The sequence below is a fragment of the Fonsecaea multimorphosa genome (assembly GCF_000836435.1).
Source record: "Fonsecaea multimorphosa CBS 102226 unplaced genomic scaffold supercont1.21, whole genome shotgun sequence".
In the NCBI taxonomy this organism is placed as follows: domain Eukaryota; kingdom Fungi; phylum Ascomycota; class Eurotiomycetes; order Chaetothyriales; family Herpotrichiellaceae; genus Fonsecaea; species Fonsecaea multimorphosa.
Window position 1 is genome coordinate 167,823 of NW_015971655.1, and position 17,893 is coordinate 185,715.

Here is a 17,893-nt window from a genome sequence, read left to right on the forward strand (position 1 = left end):
AAGTTATTACTAGATTATTATCTATCTCTACTTAACTAGGTTAATATAAGCGCGCTTATCTTATACCTTAATAATTATCTCGTTAATTAGCTATAAAACGCGCTAAAGTCGAGTAAAATCGGTCTAGAATTACGTACTATATATAATAGATTTAATATATCGCGAGGCGTTAGAACTCTATAAAGCTAAATTCTATTAAGTACTAAATTTATATAGATTAAATCTATTTAATAATAGCGCCGTAATAATATTATATTAAGAGCCCTAGTAAGTCTCTTTAGCTAGTATTAACGGCGAGATTCTATTATCTCGTTATAACTAAATCTCTTATAGTTCTACTAGTTATTTAGATATATATTTAAAGTATCTATCGATTAGGTTACCGTCCTTAATTACCTTAGTAAATTCGCGGACCTTTATATAGATATCCTTAGCTAGGAGATTAAGACTATAAGCGTTATAAAGGATTATTAATATATAAGATAGCTAATCAATCTCTTTAAGCTATATCTAAACGTTACGTATTATAATATAGATATCGGAGTAAATAGCTAAAATTCGCTTAGATTATTAGTTCGCGATAGCTAAGAACTACGAGATAAGATCTCGAGCGACTCTCTTAGTAAAGAGCTTCTCGCTATCGTACTTAAAATTACCGATATAGAATATATCTCTTAAGGTCTTAATTAAGAGATTAATTATATACTTATTATTAATATCTATAGAGTTATCGAACGTAATAGTTAGATACTTTTCTATATTAATTACTATCTTAATTTTAGCCTTAATTTCTTAATAAATCGTAGATAAAAAGGTCTCTATAATAAGTCTTCGATAAGGCGTTTTCTAGCTAGAAATAGTAAGACGAAAGAGTATATTTACGATAGGATTCTTAAAGGTTAAGAGAGATAGATTCGATTCGAATATTACGCGCGCTATAAGACGAGATATTCGATCGCTAGTTTCCTTAGAAAGCGTTATATTAAGAATTATTTATAATAGAGAGAATAATATAGAAGAGAGTATAGAACTCGATCGTCGTTAATTAGGTCGATTAAAGCGATTTTAAAGCCTTAATAGACGTTAAGATAGAATCTTCTAGAAACGCTCGTAGTTATCTTTAAGATATCTATATTAGCGCGAGATATTCGCTACTATTATAATATCGTAATACCTATACTAAATACGTTAAGATCGCTTATTTAGAAGCCTTTCTAGGTCGCGAAACTCGTTATAAATAATAAGGTCTAGTACGCGAGATATTCTATAATATCTATAAGGATAGAGAGATCGTTAAGATAGCGATTTAAGCTCCTAGAGTTACGTAGATAGATATTATAAAGTATTCGTAGATACGCTTTTAGGGGCGATTTTACGCGATAAAATAGCGTAATAATCTCGTGTTATATAAAGAAAATAAGGTTAATTAAAGTATATTTTAGCGATATAGTCCGCTATAAACTAGCTACTTTTCCTATATAAAATGCTAGATACTAGTATTTTAGTGTAGTTTAGTTATGTCTTAGTATACGGTATTGTTTCGTATACTATCGTTCAATTCGGTCTACTAACGTTTAATATTTCGGCCGATAATAAAAGTCCGGTCTTTTACCAACCCTGCCGCCGAGGGTTTCCCAGGTGGGTGCCAGGAGATCTCTGATCTTTTGCACTCTTTCGACCATGCATCCACCTGCAACGGTCAAGGACAACAATAGGCGGTGCTAGACCGTCTGGTGGCGCCCACAACCTCTGTTTCGAGCCATGACAAAGAGTCTGGAGCTAAAGATCGACCCTGACCGGTTGGACGGAGGTGAGTTCCTGAGTGGCATATGAATGACAATGCTGCTTGCCAGCCGTGCAAGGGTGCCAGGGCTTTTCCTCAGCGGATTAGATAGTCAAAGTTGACACGGCGGTGACAGGTTGGACCGACATGAAAGGCTCCATACCTTGCATTTATCCCAAGCGACAACTAGGCCTCAGGTGATTCTAAAAAGTCTGGAACTGACAATTCTGTGGGATCCGAGAACTTCTAGGAAGCGGTTGGGGGCAGTGGCTCTGATTGTCGTAGGCACCTCCAAAGCCAAGGGAAGTGACTTGTTGTGCCCTCTCTGCGCCGGCCACGTCGATGGGAGCCTCCAAGCATTCTTGAACTTGATGTTGAATATTAAATGGAAGCCGCTGTTTCCACTGGATGTCTGCTCTCCGCTTCCCGACGGCTGCTGGTAGTTGCGCAAGTGGAAATATATCGCCGCAGAGGGTCTTGGGGCTGGTCTCTGCCAACGAGGGTCGGGTATCTGGGGCTTTACCAATCGGAGGCTCGGGTAGCAGGCGTTGCATGCCGCGGGTCGGCCATCGAGTCAGAAGGACTGTCGCAAAGAGAACAGGGCTCGCAGGCTGCGCGAATGATGGGCAGGATCTAGAGCTGCAGTAGCTTGTGGTCTGATGTCGTTAGGAGATGTGGAGGGTCGACCGCAGGACTGTCTTTTGCGCAGGACTTGTCGATTTCCAGACTGGAACCTTTTGAACCTTGCACCGGATCGGCTGGGTCGTGGTTCTTGCCTGCAACCGAAGACGTAAGTGCTGATTGCGTGCCGCGGATCCCTTCCAAAGGTCGATTGTTGTCCCAAGAGGAGGACTCGGTACAGATTCTCGACTCCCAGGACCCTTGCATATCTCTTGTTTTGCGGAGAAGGCCAGCCATTGAGGGCAGAAAAGGTTTGTCTTTCCGGCAGGGGTGGATCCGCAGGCTGGGGAGGCCATGAGTTGGCTTCTGCGACAAGCCAATCAACCAGTAACCGAAAATCAATGCTGCAAAACTCATGAAGTGGCTTCGCTAGTCCACCGGCACAGATGGACTTGGTTCGGAGCGGTGACTGCCACTGACTAGGGGTCTTGCTGGGCTTGCGTGCATCAGGAGCGGGCAGGAATAGCCGTACGAGTCAACAACCGAAGATGTTCTTCTGATAGGTGGCAGAAAGATGCAGTCGGGTGTGGGCTTCTCGATACTCGATGCGTGAAGGGTTGTAAAAGTGGTCTTGGTGGCAGGCAGGTCAAGAAGTTGAGGAATTTGCCGGTGTTGGAGTGGCCAGTCCCAAGAACCTGCAGAGTAGGTACCTAAGGTAGGCTTGGTACCTAGGCAGAAACTGAGTTGGGCTCCGTGCTCGTACCTAGACGCGCCTACCTTAAGCACTCCACTCCCTACCTCCACCACCACCACCACCGCCCACTGGCACCTCGAACTTCCTCACATTCTGGTTACCCCTCAACATGAGCAAGCCCGTAGAAGGTGCACACACCCGCTGATCAAACGTTCAGCCAGTAAACTCGATTCGTCTTGCAGCTTGCGACTGCCAATTGCTCATCAGAGCCTTAGTTAGAGCTGTCCACAAACTTGTCCACAAACTTGACCCTCCTCACCTTGACCAGACCTCGTGTTTCATTTCCACCATCAATTCTCCCATTCCGCTCGATAATACCTCTTCCTCTCTCTCCTTCGGTCTTCCGTCAACCCTCGTGTCCCAGTCCTTCGGCAAGTCTCAAATCGGTCCTCCTGGCCACCAATTAGAGTCAGCGCCCCTTGAAGCCCCCCGTCCTCGTCTTATCCTCCAGGTCAAGAAGCCCCCCATCGCCCTCTCGCAGCTGCAGACGGTGACAACTGAGCAAACGGCATTTCTTATCCGGGCTGGTACTCACGACCAGAACTCAGTTGCTAAAGACATCCCCGATTGGCCCCGACCGACTATGGCCGATTGATCAACAAGTTAGCTTCACAACACCCACTCGGCCAGCATCAGGGGCAGTCCGCGGCACAGGGTAGAAAGAAGGCCTGCATTGGCGCCCCCAGCCTAAGCAAAGAACCAAACCATCGTTGAACATCACTTCCCTCCTCTTTCTCTTACCTACTTACTACTACCTCGCTCAACACATATACGATCCAAGGTAGCCGTTGCTCCTGAGTGCCGATTTTGCAGGTTTGGCTCCTCGGCAACTTCGTCGCATCGACCCCAGCAGACGCTCTGCGTAAGACAGAGTTTGGCTTCTTTTAATCCTGGTTCACCTGCACAGTCTTGACAGTCTATCCGGCTTCACGAGCCATCGCCTTTCTCACCCAGCCATGAACTAAGGCAATCAAAATCTACCACCTGTGGTCCAAGCAGGACAGTTCAAGGGACGAAATACAGCTCATCAAAGAACCTCGATCACAAAGAGAAGTTTCTCAGCCTAGATCGGCCCCACCGCTTTGCCACCCGTACCTACCCTCCTGGCATCTGATTGTTCAACAAGAGGAGATGACATTTTGTCCAGAACCATTACCCTTTCACAGTTTGTCCGGTCCTTTTCCTCCTCAGCAATATCCACATCCTCGTTGGCAATACTCGCCCGATAGTCAACACTCTCTCGTATACGAATATTTTCCTGAGCCTCCGTACCAGCAACACTACGGCTATCCTACACCGGCTACCTCATATCGCACGACCTCGGCGATGGCAACGCCAGACATTGATGAAATGGAGCAATTCCAACAGCTCTCTGACCAGTATCAGCCAAATCTTCCTGTACGTCTATGACTCAGTGCACGCAGATGATTTACTGAGAATACCCTAGGGACCGTTGATAGGAAGTAAAAAGCCACTATCCGACCTTGTCACCGAATACGCGCAAGCAGATCCGACATATGTGGCCAAGACGAAGGTACGCGAGCTCTATCACTGTCGTCTGCTGTATGCTTACGATTGCCAGGCACTCGAAGCAACTCACTCTGCATACCGGCAAATCAAAGGTGACGGGCAGTGCGGTTGGCGTGGTATGAGGAAACCTTGTGCTCCTGGTATCGAGAATGCCGCTAACCTAATCACCTTCGCATCTGCAGGAGCTGTCTTTGGCTATTTCGAGATCCTGCTCCGTTCGGGAGATCCCAGTCTGATCACCCAAGAGTTGGTCCGACTCCGAAGCTTTGAACAGACCATGCGCAGCGTTGGCATTGACTATGATATCATAATCGACATGTTTGACTATACGTGGGAGCTCTTCGACGCTCTCAAGGCCGCAGTCGAGCGCAGGGACACCAACGAGTCCGTGTTGCTGGATTCACTCAATGACGAGAACATATCGAATTCAATCGTCTATCATTTCAAGGTTGGTGCACCCCTAACCTCTCACAGGATGCTTTTGACGTCGTACCAGATGATGACAAGCTCCTTCATGCAACTTCAACCGGATCGATACGAAGCATTTCTAGAAATGCCGGTTCAGCAATATTGCTTGACCAGGATCGATCCTGCAAATCAAGAGATTGATCATGTCGGGCTCCAAGCCTTGACGGATGCCGTCATCGCTCCCGCATATATCGCACTGGAAGTGGCGTATCTGGACAGAAGCACGGGCGATGAAGTGACTTCATACCATTTCGTGGACAATGCGAGAGGGTGGCCCGCAATTCGACTGATATATCGTCCGTGAGTTCCTCCTTTCGTCTGGCTTCCGATGAGCCGAACTAATCCAAGCATTAGCGGTCACTACGATATCATTTATAAAGAGGATCAGATCCCTGCACCAGAGGCACAGCGGTTGCAGGTGTACTTGCAGACGGACGCTCCTCATTATATCACCCCTCAGCGCGCTGAGGGCTTCAAGTCCGAAGATCCTCAAGCTCTTGACGAATTGTCCCTCATGTTCCCGCACGCTACACAGACCCTGACAGATTCGTCGCTGTCGTATTCGAGCAATAGCGTCTTCTCATCTCCGTTCCAGAGTCCGCAAGCCATGATGTATGGAAGCCAAAATTCAGGGCAAGCGTCGTACTTTCCACATATGCCGCCTGCTAGTTTTCATACGATACCACCTCCACAGCAACGGCGACAACAGGCACCAACTCCTCCAGTCAGAACGAACTCGCTCCCAAAACGGAGCTACTCTTCATCAATGCTGCAGCTAACGCCGCAAATCTCGCCTTCACCACAATCCCCTCAGCCGCCGTCTCCAGCGACACCGAATTCTGCCGTCACTAAGCCGGTCGTGATGCCCAACGTGAAGCCGAAGGAGCCCCAGATCAGATACAACGAGAATTGTTTCAATTACAGCCTCCACGGCAACAAAAGCATTCCTCTACACCCCGCGTCATTTGGCAGGTAAGTATGGCCCTTTGTGGACCGTCCATCCTTGGCCCTTTCTCCCGGCATCACCTTACTGTACGGCTTCTGCATGCTTGAATGAATTGCTAACAGCTTATTTGACGCCTTTAGTTCGGCTTTGAACTCCGCACACTTTGCCAATTCCGCCTTTCAACCGTTGATATGGAACGCAGAGGAAGAATATGGCAAGCGTGACTGACTCATCCTCCGTCGGAACTTCAAACTCAGCTTACCCTCACCTTAAGAGTCACGCGGTTCTCGGGACACCCTTTCCAAGCACACCCACCACCCATCTCAAATGCATCAAACACCACGTGTGAAAAATACTTCTTACGCGTACTGGGGGCACTAATCCAACCATTCAATTAGTCGTCCTATGAACATCGCAGCATTTCCCAGGCGAAACGGAGCAACCGCTATTCTGATATGAGCACACCAGATGCACAGCAATGGGAGAGGATGATCCACCGGTCTTTACTGAGGCATAGCAGTCGTCTCCATTTCATTTTCATTCCTGTATGACACAAAGACGTCACGACTGTCATTACCGTTGTATAAATAATCACGAATTTCAATCCTGCTAGAACCGGGAGATGGGGAGATCAAGGATGTCCTTTCGAGCCCGGTGGATCGGTTGAAAGACTTTACGAGGAAGGGGCACAAGAGAATGGAAAAAAGAGAAAACAGACTCGAGAAGCAACTCCACGTTGCCGTCGTTACAAGCTGTGGCTATGAGTAAGCATCCGCTCGCGATGCAGAAAAGGCCAAGCGAGCAGAGACAGCGTTGGGGGCTGATGTTCGGCGCTTGAAAGCGCCTCGGTGTTTGTGGCAGGGTAACTCTCTTAGTCTTGGAGCTTTTTGCTTCGTTTTTGCTTTTGCTTTCAACAATGAAAGAATGTCTCACACTACATCGGTGCGAAAGATGCGTGTGCGTGTGTGTATGGGGAGGACACGCTCGGCCCCGAACTTGTAGATGGATACAGGCTGGCTCGGGGGACAAAATATAGGATTGCCCAGCTCGCGTCCGGGTTAGCGCCACCGCCGTTGTTGTCCTCGACTCATGTCTAACACGTCCATGTCCATCCCGTGGAAGATGCCTAAGAGAGAAAGATAGATATGTTTGGCCGTAGCTCGAGCCAACGTTGAACGCCGTCGTGCCGGATAAGGCCACGGAGCTGGGAAGAAAAAGAACGGGGCCTGGCAAACCATCTGCCCTGTTTGAAGCCGTCGTCACAAAGGACTGATTTCGACCACTCACTCGCAAGGGTAGTCGCAAGCCAGGTCTCAAAGAATATCCGACTCTTGAATCCGGTACACGCCATCCACAGTCTCCTTGCCCTCGGCCTTCATGATGTTCAGTCCGTGGACGATCTCGCGCGCAAAAACGTCCGCGACGGATTCCATCGCGATCGGCTCTGCGGTCAGCGGGCCGGTCTGATCGTCTTCCCTGCGCGACTCGCCTCTTGCCGGGATGTCAGCTGGAAGAAGGAGAGACGAAGTTCCGCGTCTGATCGGTTCGGAGTCCCCGGGTGCGGATGGATGATGCAAGCGTGACATCTCCCTTGTCAGCCAGGTTACGCTCTTCCCCTCAAGTCCGCAGGCCACGATGCGGCTGAAGCCCCATGACAAATAGCCCCGCGTGGACTGATCGTAGGACGGCGAGGATACTTGTGCGGGAATGAAGTCATAAATTTCGCCTGAAGAGAGCACAGTACCAGAAGGGGACGCCGATGTTGACGGGGACGTAGGGCTAGGAGACAACGAGAGGTCTGCTGAAGGTGACGCAGACGAAGGAGACGCCGAGGGAAGCGGTGCGTCATATACGTTCAGGCCTACTCCGTGGGAGGTAATACCACGCGAGACCTGGACGCCGATCGCACAGATTTTGCGATCGCTTGCTGTTGCTGCTGCTGCTGCTGCTGCCCCCTTGGCTAGCGTGGATGCGGCTTGCACACTACTTTGCTGGTCTATAGCTCGGCCAGGATCCAGCACCCACACCCCCGGATCGTCGGTTCTCCCGGTCAAGACCCCCCAGCGACTGCAGGTGCGCATGACGCTCTCCTCCAACAACTTCACCCAGCATCTGGCGGTGATGCCGAACCTCCGTAAATCGACAATGACGTATCCGGTCAACTGGCCCGGTGCGTGGTACGTTAGCAGGCCACCGCGTGGGGAGGCATGAAAAGTGGCCAGGCCATTCGCAGAAAGGAAGGATCGCTGATCCGCGGAGATGGGATTCGCTAGGAGGTGCCGGCGTCCAACAGTGTAGGTGGGAGGGGTGCTGAATGTCAGGAGGACAGGATCTGGGGGTGTTTGGACGTGTGATAGTGTCCAAGGGCTGGAGCCGGCGTGGAAAGGAGGCACGGACCTTGCATTATGCTGCAAGGCGGCCGTCGTGTCCTTTGTAGTGCAGTTTCCATTTCGGGCGCCAAGCAATAAGGACTCAGGTCGATCATGCCGTAGACTCAATACGTCGCGTCTCTGCGAGGTGCGTGGCCTTGCTGCGTCATCAACCTCATCAACCTCATCAGCATCAGCAGCGGCAACAGTATCTGAAGCTGTTCGGTCGAAGATACGTGGTGACAGCCGGCTTGCAGGGTCCTTGCCCCTGTCGTTGAACGTAGGTGGAGGCGCATTATTCGTGGCCTCGATTGGTCTTGCTCCTCTCGCTGCTGCGTCATCTCTGGTGGCCGAGCGCAGCCAGTCCTTGTGTTGGAAATGTCTTTCCAAAATGGCCGTTTGCAGACGCAGGGAGTGAGTGTAAGGGACCAGGCCCGGGATGTGCAAGTGAGCTAAGCGCATGACAGTGCATCATCGATGGAGTCTTGTTTCACCCTTTGCTCTGGTGTCGACCCTCCTAGGTAGGTAGTGTCTGCCAAACTCTATGCGGTCATGTGGCTCGAGCAGAAGGTGACTGGAGCTCGGCCGGGCTGAAGACGATGGGGTCGTTCAATGGCGAAACTGGGGACCCGCAGGCGATTGCGTTGAAGCAACCAGGTTATTGTGCCAGCAAGAATGAACGGGGGGGGCATGCAGAAGCGGTCGAGGAGCCAGGCAATCACCCGAGGGTTGCATGTATGTCTAGTTCATGCTCGATGGGTTGCTTGTTCAAGCTATGGGTGGCTAGGGCCAAAGTCTCCGGCGAAGCGTGTGCCGCGTCGCAAGCAAGAGGCTGTGGGCGGCTGGTGGCGTCTCGGGCAAAGGCAGTGGTAGTGGTGGCAGAATCGGTCAGACCAGGCAATCATTCGGTTAATCACAAAGGCATTGCATCCAAACGAAGGCGGTACTCAGAAACCCAAATGATAGAGATGAAAGCAGCTTGTAGATGATGGACCTGTGAAAGTATGAATGTGCTGGGTTGTTGTCGTCGTTGTCGTCGTCAAGCTTCTCGGATAAGTTACCCAGCCTTACCAGCGCCCCAAGGCCCAAGGGAATGCACGTCTTTTGGCCCCCGAAAGGCTGAGTCCCTAGTGTTTGTTTCTCAGCAGGAACTTCATTCCTTGGACTGGGTTTTCTGGGCAAGGCTGAACTGGCCTTCCAGGTATAAGGCATACGGAGTACAGAGAAGTGATCGATTCTCTGTCCTTCTCTTCAGGGAGTGCCACGAGGCAGGATTCTGAGAACAACTCCTATTTCTTCCGCAGCACTACCTAGGTACATACCAGAAAACAACTCTCTTTCTGGTTCCCTTTTGACCAGAGACAAAAAGGCACATGTTAAAAGCCTCAACAGGGCTGCTCATCAGCCCATGGTCCGAGGCTCGAAGGACCGTCTCTAGCCGCCGAGGTTGGTTCAAAGTCACAAAATCGACGGTTAAATACCTAATCACAACAAGGCCCAGGTCGACCGCCTCTTTCAGGTATGTATGTAACTTATTTCTCCCGAAAGCTTTTTGCTTCGACGATGGATACGCTCCTAGTTAAGGCTGGGAAGACGACAACACACAAAGCTGTGACTGGCTCGATCCCTGGCCACACCATGCTTTTATTAACCCGGGCCCAATGTGATGGCCGTTGGGAAGAAAAGATGGAGAAAAGCTGAGTGTGGTGTACCTAATGGACCGGGGTTTTCCCCTTTGCGCGCAACCCAGGTTTGCTACCAGGCCAGATCAGGTATGTGTAAAAAGACAGGTTGCATATGTAAGAAAACGGGCCACTAGATTGGATGTTGTATACGAGATACCTACGACAGAAACCCTGTGCCCGCCTTTACCGACAACGACTCGGCTAACTGGTTTTTTGCTTTTTTGCTAACACCATTGTTGGATGCAGGCCTGATCCCCTAGACCACACAACAACCAACACCCACATTCTTGAAGCATTTTCCCTTCGCCGTTGATGTCAAGGTCATTAAACGGTCCAATAAGACGGAAACCTTTCCCCCCTACAGGCCAGGTAGGAGGCGGGATAGTGGAACTGCCTATTTCATCATTTGTCCCAAAACGTGGAGTCTTGCGAAACCGTGGCCCTCGTGCTTTGCTCACTTTGCTCACGCTTCCAAGGCCCAACTATTGATCGAATGGCCAAATGCGTAGCCCTGTCACCCCCTCCTGCTTCTTCTCATCTTCTGCAGTCTATCTCGATCCCTTTGGCTGAGGAAAATGCCGGGCTTTGGAACAATTTAGGAGTTTGCACTATTTCGGTTCCCTCCTGTCTGCCGCCAGAGAGCGGCACGATATGATAGCCGCAGGCCGCCTTGTCTGCCCGTAGCACGAGGGGAAGAATGATGGGATGAATTACGACAAAGGAAAAAAAGGTCTGGACATCGTTGGTCATCACGTAACCCCGTCTAACATAATTGGCAGGGCAAACCATCTTCCTGTCTGACGGTATATATCCTGGGTCATGTATATCAACATGATCCCCCTTGTCTTTCTGTGTGATCGTCTAGACTCTCTCTCCATGTAATCCCATAAATACCTCATTGCCACCCTTCCCCTCATTTCCACTGTTCGCTTCTTTCCGTATCGACACTATATTCCGAATCACTGCCAAGTTCCTTGCACTGACGCCTGTGCATTGAAATAAAGTCCGTGCAGCCCTGAAGCAGCAAAATAACTTTACTGCGGCGAAGCCCAAAGAAGCAGCAGCAGCCGCGCAGCCCTCCCCTTCTTCGCCGTCGAAAAGTCCTGTCGGACCAAGATATAGGTCTTCGGCTTTCGGCTGTACACCATGACCAGCACCTCGCACAGCACCACTCCAACCAATGAGACCCCAGCCAGGCCGAAAACCGTCGATGGCCAGGAGGCCTTCAGAAACGGGCCTCACGTCCAGAGTGACACTCCACAAGCGTTGGCCGAGGTAGGCTTTGTTCCTCTGCTAGACAATCAAGGCGTTGAGATCCTTCTTGCCCCCTTTCACCCACCCTTTCAAAAGCCGCTGCTGATTCTGATTTTGGGTAACCACCAGTACAGCGAATACCTCGGTCGGTGCATTGCCGTAGCTGACAGCGAGGCCGCCACTGCGGAGCAGCAGCAGCAGCAGGAGCAGCAGACAGGGAAGAAGCGGAAATGGGCATGTGCTCACAAAAAGTCATGATGCCCTTTTCAACATTGCCCCTCCTCCTCTGGAGCGGAACGAAACCGATTCGACATCAGGCCTGGAGAGTGTTTTGGCTAAAGGATGTTCACTGTGCGTTGCAGCAAGCAAGGACCCACTCCCTCTTGAGTGTGGCCCAGTGGCCAGTGGCCAGTGGCCAGGACAGTCAAGGACGGTTGGAAGAAAACTTGGGAAGAAATGGGAGGCGTGTGGTGGCGCTCGAGTCTCTCTTCCAGAGGATTCACCTCTTCTGCCGCATTGAAATGCCGTCGGGGTCGTCGGCGAGCTGCTGCACGGTGCGTTATTGGAAGAAGTCGGGGTCAGTCATCAACTGAGCCCTATAACCAATAAATTCATCAGAAGTAATCTGCTGCGTCAACGTCGCGGCAGCGTGCCCGCAAACTCCCAGCCCGCGCGGTGTTGGCGGTGCTGCTGTCCAACTTGCTGCTCCCATCATACATGCCTTCGGCGAATACTTTCTCCACACTCATCAAGCTTTGGAAGACATCAACGTGCATGGCCCTGTCGTATTCGCTGCTTGCCTGCCATCCATATACGACCTGTGGATTCCCCAAAAGCGAAATGATTTCGCCACCACGGAGCAAACACCCCCGGTCACCCAGCTGGTTCAGCAGTGTGTGATAGACCTTAGCGATGGCAAGATGGCTGTCGTCCTTGATGATCGCTTTATTCGCCCAGAGAATGACGGCCACTAGCGTGCAAAAGTGGATGAACGGGATGACTCCTAGGATAGTCCCCGCATACCTCCACGTCACCTTGAGAACTTGCGCAGGTATGGGCTGCTCCTTGCTCGCGACGGTTTTTCTGTACATGGCTGGAGAGTTGTCCATGAATGAAATTGCTCCCATTGTGAACGACGAGATGATGTTGGCCATATCAGAAGGCCCGAGCGTCCCCAGGAAGTTGAACTCAGACGAGTTCGTGTACACCGCATATTCCTCTTTGCCATCAGCACTCGGAGGATTGTCACTCCATCCAATTGCCCCTGCGAGCATCCTCGCAATAAAAGTATAGATTTCATAATCGACAGTGATCTCATTGTAGTCGTCCCCAACTTGAGGCTGTGAATGTGTCAGCCGTACAGAAATGCAGGGGATTTGATGGTAGAGACCGCCAGGAAGATGAATAAGACAGATCAACCCTATTCAAAGAGCAAAACATACCACTGTATTATTGCAGACGAAATAATTCGCAACCCCGTTTTCGACCTCGTCAACACCGCCATCGTCGTCGTCATCGTCACTGCCATTATCGTCGGGGTATGCAGCAGCTTTTAAGGTGTGGATCTCCACGCATCCTTCACCGCAGGTCGAATTCAGTTTGGAGATGGTGAGGAGCCCTCCTGGGCCTGGGCTCGCTGGGAGGGATTTGTTGACGTGTTTGTCGCCGTCGATATAGACGATGTATGACAGATTGCCATACAGGCCTTCGGTGACGTTGTAACTCTGGCAGTAAGCCTGTGATTGAATGTATCGGGAAGACACAATGATGCTATTCGGGTCATCTGCATTCTGATCCTGGAAGTAGTACAAGGTATAGCCATCCGAATCCGAGAAGTAGCTCTGGAAGTACTCCACAACATCACTGTCATCGTCCAAAGGAGTTGTAATTTCTCCACGAACACCCCATTCTTGGACTGCGGCCAAGTCAGCCGGATAGTCGCCGGTCGAAAGCGCGTTCAAGTCGACGATACTGATGCTGCCTTTTCGTGTGAGAACAAAATCGGCCGAGGTGTCCAAGTTGTAGTTCAAACCAATGATGCCTACCAGGACCGTGATCGCCAGGTGGACAAGAAGCCACAAAGCACAAAAAACCTGGGTCTTGGACGGCAGATATCTGCGTTGGTGATTCCGCGCCTTCCAAAGTAGCTTGATGACGTTCAAGAGGCTATCGCAACCCATAACGAGATCGAAAGTCTCAAGCGGTCGGTAACACGCCGCCAATATTCGCCAGCGGAGGAGCTTCGCGTAGCTGCGCAATGATGCTGCCAAGTTCACTCCGAGAAGAAGAGAGACGCCTGTGGTGAGAGCGTTGAAGATCCTGCGTTGAGGGACGCTGATGGTTTGCTTCTTGGAATAGGCATAGAGGATGCCGAAGTATACAACACAAAGGATCAGGCTATTGAACCATTCACCAATAGTCAGCCGCAAAAGCCGGTGTCGTTGTTTGTGGTGTCGATACTCTCTGGAAGTATTGTGATCGGCACATTTCAGCTCTAGAACTTCGTGAAGTGAGGGGGTGATAGAACTGTAAATGCGATCCTTCCATCCACTCGAGTTCGAGTACCTCCTATTATCGAGCGGTTGTCCCGCCGGTCTTGGGTCTGGCTCTGTTTGTTCGGTCAAAGGGCAGCCAGCATAATTAGGGTCGTGGACTTACGTGGAAGAGTTTGGGCCACGGAGACAGTGTCAGATTGGTCGGTATTGTGCCTTGTCGGAAGCGAAGAAGGTGATGGAGGCGATGGGGGAGGAGATATCTCGATGACAGGCACGCTTGTTGTCTCTGGATCATGTGGTAGTAGACTCTGGACGTCGTGGTGGACGTCGTCGTGCGCAGCAGCTTCTTGGCCGTGACCTTGTTCGGCGCCTACGCCGTCCTCGTCGTCTCCCGCTGGGAGTGGACTGTAGCCCGCCGATGGTTCCATGGCCATGTTCACGGGGTTTCTGGCGCCAACGGTCCCAAGTGCGCTTTGCAATTCGAGTTTGCTGGCACCATTTTCGCGAGGAGAGGCGTTCAGGAAGGATATAGGCAGGCGAATCTTCAGGCCCAGGTCTGAACGGCACTAGCAACAAGGCCGATTTCAATTCTGTTTGAGATGGCGACGTTTTCCCGCCCATCGCGAACCCGAGTTTCCTGACCAGTAACGGCCGCCATTTGACTGAAGGCCCCATATCGGAACAGGCAGGTCGCTCAAGGACACGTCGTATATTCTGGGTTTTGCAGAAGGGGGCGGTTTCAGGTCAAGCAACCGGCGGGCCTCGCTAGCTCAGCAATTTGCTGACATCCCTGCAAAACTCTTCAGTCAATCACGCTAACAGGCTATAGCCTTGTGATATTGCCCCAACGATCAAGGCCAAATGGCATGTTAGCGTGGGTTTGTGATAGGTGGCGAGACATGGGATGCCTTATTCAAAGAATTGGGTAGAACAGACCTACTCGGCAGAAGACCGTCGATCGGCCGGAAATGGAATATGGCTGCGCACACTGCACGCTGAGAGGTCCCATTTTGCAAGGCGCCATTCAGCATATGCAGGCAGAAGCTGTCGACGGGGACTGTGTGCTCCGCGTAAGACAATGATGCGAGAGCAGGTGGTTGACGGGCACCCATCAGAGAGTTCTCGCAGATTATTATTAAGCACAATGTTGTGGAGAACTTGAAGGCGTAACTCGGACGTGTTTCGGGGAGGTTCAGGACTGGTAAAAAGGAGAGGTTTCACAGATCGCAGACCGTCCCTCCTTGAGTAATGACAAGGGATACATGGGCGCTTGCGGGACGCCCCTGCGGAATTTGGCCCGTACCGAGTTGCCTCCACGAGCTTCGAATCCACACTATTATTGAATCCCAGTGTTCGAGGTACGTATCCTCCCGGTCTCTTCGCAGCACGGATGGGGTCTATCTCCGTGGAGACTGGGGTTCTAAAAGCCATGCAAACCAGTACCTTCTAGTTCGTACCAATCAAGGCCGGTCAGTGGAGTTGCATGCTCGCAGTGTACGCAAACCACTCTCAAGAATCGGTCACAGGACGCTTCTTCACGGAGGAAGAACCGAGACACCGGTTGAACCCTTGCCTTCGACCAGGTCATCACCTTGCCTCGTGCGACAGCACTCGGATGGTGTGACGCGCACTCAACAACCCGTCAATATTGCAGTATCCAAATCTGGAGTGCCTGCAGGACATAGATGAATCTCCCAAACTAATGTCCCTCAAGTAAAACAATGCGTCGAGACAGGCCCGCGACACAGCCAGAACAGAAGATTTGGCGGCTTGACTCTCAAGCAGCTGCAGAAAGCGGCAATTGATAACCTTCATTCGAACAGGGGCACTGCGGAGGGCTCGTAGAAAGATACTTGACATGGTCGAAGATGATCAACCGATGGGATAAACCATCTAGACTGCTCAGATGAGGTCTGTAGTTCGGGTTGCAGACAGGTCTTGAGAGGGTCGCTGAAGTTCAGGCGCAAGCTACCGAGCAGCGTGCAGAGGGAGAGCATGTGGTTGAAGACCCATCCTCACTGAACATTCGAACAGGCGAAGTTATCCGATGGTCGGCCGCTGAATCTCAGATGAGTGTCAATGGCGTGCTCGTCGTTGAGAAGAGAGGTCAAGCCAACTCCGGTGCGATTTCGGGCGGCACAGTCTTAACGATTGCCGAACGTGCGAACGGCATTCCGAGATATTTCGAGGCTTCAACTCTTCTTGCTCTCGCCAGCACCAGCAGTGTTCTGGTCTCCTGTTGCTGTTTTGCCAAACTCCAATCCCAAGTTTGACCACTCGTCTTTTGCCATCAGACCCTTCTCCATGCGACACCCAAGATATTCTTTGGCGAGTAGCCTACACTCTTCATTGTTTCTTCCAGGAGGATTTTGTCTTCTCAGGCAGCGTAGGTAGGAGGAGATGACGTGCTTGCATTCTGCGTCGTGGTCAAGTGGAAACGAACCGCGCTCTGGAGGTGTCGGCTTGTAATTGGCGGCGCCACCACCGGGCGCACCGAAGCCAGACATTTATATGTTCTCAAAGAGGAAGACAAGAAGGACTTTTGAGGAGAGCTGGACCTAGTAAAGGCTGGACTGGCCTGGATGTTTGCGAAGGATTGCTTTTGGGAAGTTTGTGTTACGGGGATGGATAATGTCAGGCAACGGGAAGTCCAAGCTCCAGAAATTCATCGTCACGTGTCGGGCGCTTACCTTGTTGAACAAAACTCGGGGCTTGAGCGAAGAATTTCTCGACATATGATTATCGTTATTAAGTACATGTGAATTATCTATTTGCTACAGAACCAACTGCTGAAGGGCCAGTGTGGAAACAGTTGACCACAAATCGTAAGCAGACCACCCAGTATCAGTGACTGGGAAGCTGGCGAGCCTTGCCCATCACATCCATCAGCAACAAAGCAGGACGAACTAAGAAGCAATTAGCATGTCTGAAGGACAGCGTTGGGCGTCAAAAAAAGGGAAAGCGAGTAACGTTTCAGTTCTCCAAGGTGATGTATAATCGACATGAGGATTCAGTAAGAACACAGCGAAATACATGAGATCATCATCAGGATGGACGTATCGGCAGGAAGGCATGTTCTTACCTGTTCCAACACTCGGCCCTTCGAACCGAAGTAGAATTAAAAGAAATGTACCTGTGCCAAACAATCACCGGTCAGCTCAGCCGAGAGGATTAGATCTCTTGCAAAATATGAAGAAGGGATAAGCATCTATTTCAGGCTATTAGCAACTCTGTCAGCGAGCCGCCGGAGGTAGCAGAATGGGTGAGGAACATACCTCATTAAATCAGAATTTTCAGTGTTATACGTTCATTTCCAAGTCAAAGCTTGGTTCAAACAGTGTGAATATTGTTCATCATAGGATGCGATTTGGGATGAGAAACACAAGGGGTTCGCAAATACCTAGAAACAGGTTGTTAGCACCGCTTCCCATTTCTTGTACCGTCCGACAGTGTCTTGTGCAAGCAGTCCATCAGCTGACGAGTTCTCAACAAGTGTTACGGCCCTTCCACATCCACAAGATTGTACGTCCTGCTTTTACAGATGGGTGGAACCGCACACACAGTCTGTCCGCCCGTTCGTTCAAGTCTTCGTCACAGGAAAAGTATGGGGTATAGGGAGGATATGAGTGGTGAGGAATGTACCTGTCACAGATTTTCATTAGCTTCCCAGGCCACGACACAGAGAAACTTTGGGAACAAGCAAAGAATGTACATATATCAGACAAGGCTGAAACTTGTAATAGACAGATTCCACATGGTGAATTAAGTCTGAGGAATGCCTTTCGTGTCATGGGGTCATCACCAAAAGAAGAGGGAGAGGTGTATGCGAGGTTGTACCTTTCAAGAGAAATGTTGCGCAGTCGCTCTAGCTATGGGGAACGGGAGTCAGTCAAACGCCTGTCATAGCCTTCAAACAAGTCAGCGATCCTTCTACAAGGCAGCATGCACAACAAATAGGGCGGAGAGGCAGTCAGCGTAATTCTAGAGA

General features: G+C 50.5%; 5 protein-coding genes across 5 annotated transcripts; 2 read left to right on the top strand and 3 right to left on the bottom strand.

The window, feature by feature from the left end:
• Positions 1–4,484: 4,484 nt before the first annotated feature.
• On the top strand, positions 4,485–6,330 carry Z520_08873 (uncharacterized protein; the record flags this gene model as incomplete). The annotated part of the gene is made up of 7 exons (XM_016779369.1): positions 4,485–4,556; positions 4,606–4,692; positions 4,741–4,804; positions 4,871–5,136; positions 5,185–5,456; positions 5,511–6,128; positions 6,243–6,330. The coding sequence occupies 7 exons, from the start codon at positions 4,485–4,487 to the stop codon at positions 6,328–6,330; spliced, it is 1,467 nt and encodes a 488-aa protein (XP_016629479.1).
• Positions 6,331–7,415: 1,085 nt separating this feature from the next.
• Positions 7,416–8,933, bottom strand: Z520_08874 (uncharacterized protein; the record flags this gene model as incomplete). Its single annotated transcript, XM_016779370.1, has 1 exon — positions 7,416–8,933. The coding sequence occupies one exon, from the start codon at positions 8,931–8,933 to the stop codon at positions 7,416–7,418; it is 1,518 nt and encodes a 505-aa protein (XP_016629480.1).
• A 2,369-nt stretch (positions 8,934–11,302) lies between these two features.
• Positions 11,303–11,668, top strand: Z520_08875 (uncharacterized protein; the record flags this gene model as incomplete). The annotated part of the gene is made up of 1 exon (XM_016779371.1): positions 11,303–11,668. The coding sequence occupies one exon, from the start codon at positions 11,303–11,305 to the stop codon at positions 11,666–11,668; it is 366 nt and encodes a 121-aa protein (XP_016629481.1).
• Positions 11,669–12,024: 356 nt separating this feature from the next.
• On the bottom strand, positions 12,025–14,339 carry Z520_08876 (uncharacterized protein; the record flags this gene model as incomplete). The annotated part of the gene is made up of 3 exons (XM_016779372.1): positions 12,025–12,750; positions 12,853–14,018; positions 14,069–14,339. The coding sequence occupies 3 exons, from the start codon at positions 14,337–14,339 to the stop codon at positions 12,025–12,027; spliced, it is 2,163 nt and encodes a 720-aa protein (XP_016629482.1).
• Positions 14,340–16,097: 1,758 nt separating this feature from the next.
• Positions 16,098–16,412, bottom strand: Z520_08877 (uncharacterized protein; the record flags this gene model as incomplete). The annotated part of the gene is made up of 1 exon (XM_016779373.1): positions 16,098–16,412. The coding sequence occupies one exon, from the start codon at positions 16,410–16,412 to the stop codon at positions 16,098–16,100; it is 315 nt and encodes a 104-aa protein (XP_016629483.1).
• Positions 16,413–17,893: the final 1,481 nt, after the last annotated feature.